General features: G+C 31.8%; 1 protein-coding gene across 1 annotated transcript; it reads right to left on the reverse strand.

The window, feature by feature from the left end:
• Positions 1-4,567: 4,567 nt before the first annotated feature.
• LOC114419510 (NAC transcription factor 25-like) lies at positions 4,568-7,092 on the reverse strand. Its single transcript, XM_028385193.1, has 3 exons — positions 6,388-7,092; positions 5,483-5,796; positions 4,568-5,386 (listed from the first exon to the last, which is right to left on the reverse strand). The coding sequence occupies exons 1-3, from the start codon at positions 6,569-6,571 to the stop codon at positions 4,796-4,798; spliced, it is 1,089 nt and encodes a 362-aa protein (XP_028240994.1). The 5' UTR covers positions 6,572-7,092; the 3' UTR covers positions 4,568-4,795.
• Positions 7,093-9,291: the final 2,199 nt, after the last annotated feature.

A 9,291-nucleotide genomic window follows, 5' to 3' on the forward strand; every position in this document is an offset into this window, starting at 1 on the left:
GTACCCTAATTATAAATAAAGACATATTATGTCAATTTTTATATTTATCATACGTCTTTATGTTCTCTCTTCTATCAAATTCATTCTCCCTTCCCCCTCTTCCAAAATTCTCTCTTTTTTCTATATAAACTCAAACCTATCTCAGTAAAATTACAATCTCAGACTTATTAACTGTTGGATCATTATGAAATTTGAACACTAGGTTTGGAACTCATACTTTCACATTATCACTGTTGGGATTTGTGAAATAATGTCTGTAGTGAGAAAAATGTCCCTTGCACGTAGCTCTTTTTTTTCCGCATACACCCAAAATCATCTCAGTAAAACTATGATCCCGGACTTGTTAATCGTTGAATCATCGTGAAATTTGAACAACAAGTTTGGAACTCATTTTCTCACAACCTCACATTTGAGATTTGTGAAATAATGTGTGTGGTGAGAGAAATATGCTTCGCACGGAGACAATAAAATGGAGACTTCAATCCTTTATTCTTTTCTCTAAAGCTTGGAAACCCTAGTAGAACAACCAGAGGAAAAGCTTGAGCAATCTTAGGGAACTTTTAGAGACACTGCTATCATTGTCGGACTACACACATGAGCCCGCTTAGGGGTAAGGGATGAGTTTATCGCAATTGGAGTTAGAATGAACATGTGTAGGGATCCTTAGAGAATCAAATTGAGATTTGTTTTGGGATGTTTACTATATTGTAATTCTGCCTTTATGACTATAATTATGAGATTATTATGTTTAATGGGCCAATTGATGTCTTGATGCGAATTGGTTGATAAAATTGAGTGCTCTTAGTGTTTTGTATTTTTAACATATGATTTTGATATGATTATGTGAAATTGTTTGAGGGGTTTAAATCATATGAGCATAACATGTTAATATTATTACTGTGTGACATATATATGATGTATGAGGCATGATAATGTGTTGTCTTGGGATCATGGGAGTATGATTAATTATGTGTAAGTGACAAGTTGAGTATGTGTTAAATTGTGAGATCGCACATGTATTGAGATGCTGTGTGCATTGAGTTGAAACATATGAACCGTACAATCACACGACTATAAGACCCTTCAAAGACGACGAATATTGTGATGGGATCCACTATGGGAACCCAATGAGTTTAGTTACTTTGAGGCACGACGAGTTCAAATTATTTTGAGAACAATTAAGGAGTCGTGTGTTTTGTACAGTTCATAGATATAGCCAGTGTGCTAAAATATTTTTTGGGTTGGACCTGAATCAGGAGAGAGAGGTCCCGACGGACTCTTTGGAGTCTAGGCCTTGGAGGTAAATACACTCGGTTTGAGCGTTTCTTTAAGTTTGTGCCGATTTCACATGGTTGGAACATTGTCGCGAAACAGCATAACCCTGACTAGTCTCCCTATGATTTTACCTAATGAGAGTAACCTGACTTACCAGCGTGTGATTTGTCTTGTAATGTACTCTTAGGCGCCAGACGAGGTTTTTCACTGACAAGGTACTACATTGCATATGAGATTGAGTCTTAGTATATTTGTTGCATAACGCTTGTGTATTGATCGATATTGATTGGTTGAGCGATATTGTGTTTTGATCCTTGAGTATGTGGATGATGTGAAAATGTGTGAAACATGTAGTGTTGAGATATGATGTCATGTGATAAGTGGTGGAATGACGTGAGTTGTGTTTAAATAAGTTGTATTTTATTTATATGATATGCATATCTATGTTGTTCTATTTCTCTCTAGTAGTTAGGAGCGTGATAATTTACTCCCTGTGTGTTGTTTGTTTGTGTTCCGATCTTGTGATGATCTCGAACTTTGTGTTTGTGGGAGCAGATGGTTTGATGGATGGCTATGGAGAACCTCGTGCTAGAGGACGTTGAAACACAATGCTCGGATAAGATGTGACATTGAGACTTGGATTTCTGTATTATTTGCATAATATTTTGAATATGTTACTTTATGTTATTCGACTGCTTAACTTGTTTTCTTTTGTAAAAAAAAATAAAATTAGATGATCTTGTTTTGGGTCAGAAATATTTTCGTATCCTTATTTGATAAGTTTTTAATTTTGTGATTAATATAAATGTGAATATTTTACCCACGTGAACTTCTTTATATTTATTGAATATATTCATTTTAATTAATTTTGCATTTTTATATATGATATTATATAAATATACATAGGAGATGGTCTCACAAAGGTTCACTTTTGCATGTCTCTTTTTGCTATATTATTATTTTGATTCATGAATTTTTTAATTAATTACTATTAGATGGAAATATTATATTGGTGATGGAGCATTAATGATGGGATTTTAAACTTTTTAACATATCACTTCTTTCTTGTGTGCATTGCTCACCACACTTTGAATTCTCACTCCAGAACTTAGTTATCTAATTTCTTGGATATAATATTTCATTTTGTTTCATGTATGAAAGATTATTGATATATTCATGAATGTTTTTAATAAATTACTCTTAGACAGCAGCGGAGCTAGAGTATTTTTTGAGAGGGCCAAATATAAAATTAATTAAAATTGATCTTTAATTTTAAAATTATTATATTAAATTTAACTAACGATGAAAAGAATTATAATAATTGACAATATATCATAAAAATATTAATTATATAAATTAAACAAAAGACACAAGATTATTAGAATGTTTTGGTAGTAGAAAAGAGACTTAATTTTTAGAATTCAATTAAACTTAAACAGGTACTTAAGTTTAATTATAATTAAATTTTTAATCATATAAAATTTGATATACAATATTATATTGTTAATACATTATAGACTTAAATTTTAAGATTATATATAATGTATAATTTTTTTTTTCATTTAAAGTAACATTATATATTAATGTCTGTGTAGAATTTTTGGTGTGCATGACGCTCCGCCCCTGTTCTTAGATGGAAATAAAGGACTTGCCCCACATCTTTATCCTTTAGCCCCTTGTGCTCTGGGCCATTTTTATTGTGATCTCACATCACAAGGCTAAGGTGAAAAGTTGTGCATGTCCTTTTTTTTTGTTTGTTTATTAATAATTATGCATGTCTCTCTCCATTAAAAAAAAGGGGAAAGATTAGCTTCATCAAGAGCACAAGAAATTGCATATATAAATTTGGGCTTCCTTGACCAAGTAACATCTACAAGTTTGGGCTTCCTATCCATTATAAAATGGTTCAAAAGAAGGATTTGGAGGAAAAAAAAAGAAAAAAGAAAATATGAAAAAAAAAACAAAGGTTGTAGGAAAAAAAGAGGGTTAACAAATGTTACAAACATAATTTATGTACATGGCTCAAGGTTATTAGGTTTAAATTGGGGATTACACCTCAACATTTTGTAAGTATAATTAATGATTAATCTTTGGTGAAAAATTAATTTTATTAGTCACCTTTAATAAGATTTATTTTACTAATTATTTTTCTTTATAAAACTCGAATCTAATACTTACTTAAAGAGATTAATTTCACTCTCAATCAACCCAATAACTTGTTCATGCTCATAACTCTAACACATTCTCTAAATTCCTCTCATTTCTAATGTTTTAATCTCTTTTCTCTTGAAAAATCAGTTCTTAACCTTGTCCAAGCTACTACTAGATTATCTTATGTATTAGTTACTTAAATACTTTTTTATTTTTAGCATAATACTTTTCAAAATATACTATATTTAAATTATTTTTTCTTAACTAGATTTAAGTATCTGGCGTTTAGAATTAAAGTTATTAAATAGCATTAGTCATTTTTTTTCTTCATCGGCAATAATTTGCCTAACCTTCTCGAGGCGTGTTTCATCCTCTTAAATAAACGCCGAAAAACATTACTAAGGAAGGTAGTTACAACCTTACCAGATTTTTTTATATTTAAAACAAAGAAGAGTGGTGAGACTCACTAATATTGTCACCATAGTGTGTATATGTCCTGTCCAAGCAATAATTGTACGTGACAAACTACTTTCCGTTGAATAAAAATCAGAAATTATTCTACAAGAAGATATACAGTGTAATATTATTTTTCTCCAAAAATTTAGATTAGAAAATGACACGTTATTACAAGGTTAAGAAAGACTACTAATTTTAGAAAAAAAATATAATTATAATAGAATTTATATATCACCAATAATCCAACCTAAATCATAACTAATATGATCAGAAGACTCGATTAATAAATCTATCGAATTAATAACCTGTGTTGGCCAGTGTAATAAAAATATATACGCATAATTAATTTTCTATTGCAAAAATGCATTTGCTATGATTAATCATTGGTTATTAAAAACAAAAGAATAAATTCTAGATGCATCATGGTCCATGGTCACCCATTTTTTAATTACAATTTTGATCCTTTTATTTTGTTTAATATGCAATTTTATTATCTTCAATTTAAAAAAGATATTTCATCTCTATATTTTAGAAATAAAAAGATTAAAATTATCTTTATTTTATTTTAAAGTAGAGAGATAAAAATTAGGGATCGAATAAAATTGTATTTAAGTCAATTATTATTTGTTGCTGCACCAGTCCTTCCTTATAAATTTTCTTTCCATATAAGATTTTAATTTCGCGGTTGTATCCAATTTAATCTAGTATAATTAATGTTGTAAGCTTCAAGTTCAACATATATATAGTACTCCATGCCTATAGTCTCGATCTCTTCCTATTTTGTGTTATGAATACAGTAGAAGGAAAGTGAAAAATACTAAGACCTGCATGAAGAAGTCTATAATTAATGGTAGTTACATTTAATTTTCATGTGTGTGTAAAGTAAACTAAGCTAAAGCACACTATTGATTAATCAGTTCCAATTTATGCCATGAAGATGAAATTGTTGCCTCGGCGCACCATCATCCTCAACGGACCCATGAATCGCGTTTGGCTGAAAAGTTGCGTTCTGAGGAAACTGGCTTAGCAGGGAAATAAAGGAATCATTATTGTCCTCAGCATTGCTGCATCCACAATTAAGATCACCATGAAATCGCTTGCACGAAGAAGAAGACCCCGGAGACCCTGTCTCGTTCCAAAGTTGTGATGTGATCAGTGCACGTTTGATAGGAAAGTTGCTAGCATTATTGTTGTTGTTATTATTATTATCACCCTTTGAGTTTGGAGAGAAAATGTGAGAATCAGAACCATTTTGCATGCTTTGATCCACGGCCAAGACTCCCTCGAAGAAGTTGTCATCATTTTCAAGTCCTAGTGGACCATAACTCGTGCTCCTCGAGGGAGGTTTAGGGTTTTGCATTTTGTTGTTAGCCATTGACAACGTTGACATCGTTGGTAGCATGTTGTCCATTGAAAGCTCCTCTTCATGCTCCATCATGGGTGGCCTTGGTAGGGTGGTGTTGTTGCTTTTCTTGTATATTCGGCACAAAACCCAATCGTCCAGCTACAAAACCATAAAAAAATAAACTCATTTTAAAAAAATGAAACATTATTATTATATATATACATGGCATTAGGAAAAAAAAATTATGTAATGTACCCTCAGGGAATTTTTCTTGTTATGAGGAACCAGAGGAGGCGGTTTTGAGCTTGAATTAAAGGAATCATCAACAAGCCTATACTCATGCATGATCCAATTGGTTTTAACCCCTTTTGGAGGCTTTCCACCATAAAAAACAAGTGCTTTCTTAACTCCAACTTTGTGGTGCCCATATGTTGTTAATATAGGCTTGTCAGTTCCAGTGGCCTTCCAATACCCAGAAGTAGCAGCTCTATTGGGCCTAGCCCCATTTGGGTATTTTCTATCCCTTGGGCTGAAAAAGTACCACTCTTGCTCACCAAAAGTTGCTTTACCTACGAAACCCAAAAAAAGAAAATGGGAAAAAACATTACAATCAAAACAAATTCACAAATGTGTATTTGGTTTCACCGTGAATTTTCTAGTATCACGTTGAAACAGTAGTTAACATGATTTTAAAAAAATCACATGTTTAATTTCAAGTTAGAAATTTATTATGGGGTCCATAATTATTTGAGTTAAAATAAAATAACTTTAGATAATTTTTATACTAGATAAAAAATTTTAACTAAATTTTACTACTAATAAATTTTTATAATAAAAAATTCTTAACATTACAACACTTTAAAATTAATTTTAATCAAATCAATTCTGTGATCACCGGTAAAAAAAAACATCCTAAGCAACCTAAACAACAGTGAATTTGAAAAAAGGTTTAAAAAAAGAAAAATCCGTGATAATGATTTCAGTGACATCAAGGATTTTAGAATGATCACAACTTAATAAACTCCATCATTAATTTACATTTGTTTGTAATTTTTCACGGTATCAAAAGAACATAATTGTGATAGCTACCACAATTTAAAACCTTGATATTTGAAAAATGGATGGAAAGATAAAATGGGGTGTGATAAAGTAGAGCATACTTGGGAGCTCCCAAGGGTCGAACTTGTAGAGATCAACATCGGCGATGATGGCGACGGGAAGGGGTGCAGAAGCAGCTTTTCTCTTGAGGTAGTGAACCACGAGCTCTTCATCGGTGGGGTGGAACCGAAACCCTGGAGGAAGGTGTGGGTGCTGAGACCCCGATGATGAATCTCTGCTATCCATGAACAACACCACTTTGTGCTCAATTTTCTATGTACGTCTCGTGCATCATTTTAGTACAAACTATTTTTCATTTGAGCCTTTTCTTACTTTATCTTCTGCTTTTTGCTTTCCTTTGCTCTTCTTTCGCACGTTTTCGTGATATTTGGAAAAAAAGTAGCGGTCAGATAATATGGGACTTTGGATTTCTGGGATCAATGTATGTGTACCTATGTGTATGCAACTATGTAATATGCATGATGATTTAAGAGAAAGGTACCTAATGGATGAGGATGGTTTTTGCGACACATGGGGTGGGGACCACACAACGATATTGAGGATGATGAGGCTGGTTTTGTGGGAATGAATAAAGGTTGGGGAGTTTAGAAATGAAACGCTTTTGATGTCATGCTTTTCTTATGCAAATAAGCAACCCTCTCACACAAGCCCCACATTCAGTTCAGTTTCACAGGTTGGAAGATAGAGATAGATAGAGAGGGTTGATGGGCACGTGAACATGTGCTCTCCCTCTTTTATGATCGCATATTGTTGTATTTGCTTATTATTTGTCATTGTCTTCTTTATAATTTCTTCTTGTGATCTTGGTTGTCATGGGTTTTAATGTGTACGGATGGTAGATGGTGTAGGTTTGTTAAATTTTGACAAAGTTTTGTTGTTCTATAATGATTTTATTCAATTTGAGAAAATTCTCTCAAATTGAATTTTATTTTTTGTTGTCATCTGAAATCATTATGTGTTCATAATTCTTATGAATATTTATATAATACATGTTTATGTTTTTTATTTATAGGAAAGAGTTTATAACGTTTAATTATATGCTATATGTGAATTAATGGGAACAATCTTAAATTACTTAATAATTTTTTTAATGATAAATATATATGATTTATAAAAAAATTAAAAAAACATGAATCAACCTAGTTTTAGCCTCTCTTTTTTTTAAATGCCTTTTCTTGGACGTTAAGGTAAATTTGCTGCTTGAGAATAAAAGAGATATTGATGCATGTACATGAGCTAAAATCCAGAGAAACTTGATACATCAATAATGTCTTCTACATTATTTCTGAGTATATGTAATAAATGGCAAATCATTTTGGAGAACACTTAAGGAGAATAGTTCTAATAAAGGCTGGTAACTATCTTAATTATTTGATACAAGTCACATAAGAGTAATCCATCTTTTAGGATATGGCAGTGACGACATAGAACCAATTACCCTTTTTTGTGATTAGAATTCTTTTTAGAATAAAGTGCAAATGACTTAACCAAAATATGGAAATAAAATGATGAGGATTTATAATTATACCATCCTCCCGCGTTGATAAAACGTAACAACTATCAAAGCATCTTTATTTCTGGCAACCATGGCATTCAAAACTCTCTAAGAGGCCGGAGATGATGCTATTGGAACCTGATCCAGTTGTTATGATTGTGAAAGCTTGACTTAACGCACGAATCCATGTGCCTTAGATGAAAATAAGACACATAAAACTCAAAGTTTGTTATTGTTATATTTAGCACTGATCTCATAATACGTTTCAGCAGACCTAACTAGCCACAAACAATTTTGCTAAGAAAGGGAAGGAATAAATAAAATAAAAAAGCTTTTTTGGCACATAAAAAAATTGTATAACTAGTTTGTGTTCTTTGAGAAAAAGAAATTATAAAACAGACAATGTAAATCTCTATATGTTCGAACCACCAAACACGTTCAACTTGTGTAAAATTATTCTAATTTAATAATAAATCTCTTAGGAAGGAAAGGAATAAATAAAAAAGAAGCTTTTTTGGTACATAAAGAAATTGTATATAACTAGTTTGTGTTCCGTGGGCAAAAAGAAATTATAAAACAGACAATGTAAATCTATATGTTCAACATCAAACCCATTCAATTTGTATAAGATTGTTTTAATGAGAAATCTTGAGTATAAATTCTAGATATGTAACTATTAATAAGACATTTTGATGCCAATAATTAAAAAATTCAAACAGTACAACTTCTAGGTTATTTATACAAATGATACAACTTAGATCATGGTAAGAAATTGACCTCAACCTTAATTTCTCACATCAACTCAAATTTTAAAACCAAACATTTATCTTCTCACAATATTATGCTAATTAATAATCGATTATCATAAAGGTAATTTATGTAATATGAAACTCAAAAATGTGTCACTACATAAACTAGCATATTGAAGAGACTAAATTGAAGATAAAATGCCACTAAAAAGATATTTCTTTTCATTAATGCCTTTACACATCAAAAACCTTACATTAAACAATTATTCCAATGAATAACAACATACAACTATACAAGTGTTATCATTTGAATTAATAGGACCAAGGCCAAGACTTTGGCATTCTAAACACTTGTACACCTTTCTCTAACAATGGAATGTCTATAAGCCAATTTCTTCCTCGGTAATTTCTTAAAATTCGTAGACAAAAAAGATTATTTGCATGTGACAGATAAATACACGAGGGTGTTCATGGCTTATTGGAGAGATGGGATGAGGAGGGGAGGCTCGAGATGCCCGGTGGGGAGAATCAAACTGGAATGGAAGGGATGATCAGAATCTATCAGAGGCGACGGAGACCTTTCTGGGATGAAAATGGGAACCTGACCTCCTACTTTACCAATTTTTCAGAGGAGTTTGGAAAATCTTCATCAGGTGGGGGAGAGTATGGGAGATTTTCATTGCCCCAAGAAGGAATAAGGG

Source organism: Glycine soja, chromosome 7 (assembly GCF_004193775.1).
Source record: "Glycine soja cultivar W05 chromosome 7, ASM419377v2, whole genome shotgun sequence".
Taxonomy (NCBI): domain Eukaryota; kingdom Viridiplantae; phylum Streptophyta; class Magnoliopsida; order Fabales; family Fabaceae; genus Glycine; species Glycine soja.

Bases quoted from the DNA above. Each gene is read 5' to 3' on its own strand.
- LOC114419510 (XM_028385193.1), bottom strand. From the start codon at position 6,571: ATGGATAGCAGAGATTCATCATCGGGGTCTCAGCACCCACACCTTCCT. The intron at 5,797-6,387 runs GTATGCTCTACT...TGGGTTTCGTAG, and splicing joins CGACCCTTGGGAGCTCCCAA to GTAAAGCAACTTTTGGTGAG. The intron at 5,387-5,482 runs GTACATTACATA...ATGGTTTTGTAG, and splicing joins ACAAGAAAAATTCCCTGAGG to CTGGACGATTGGGTTTTGTG.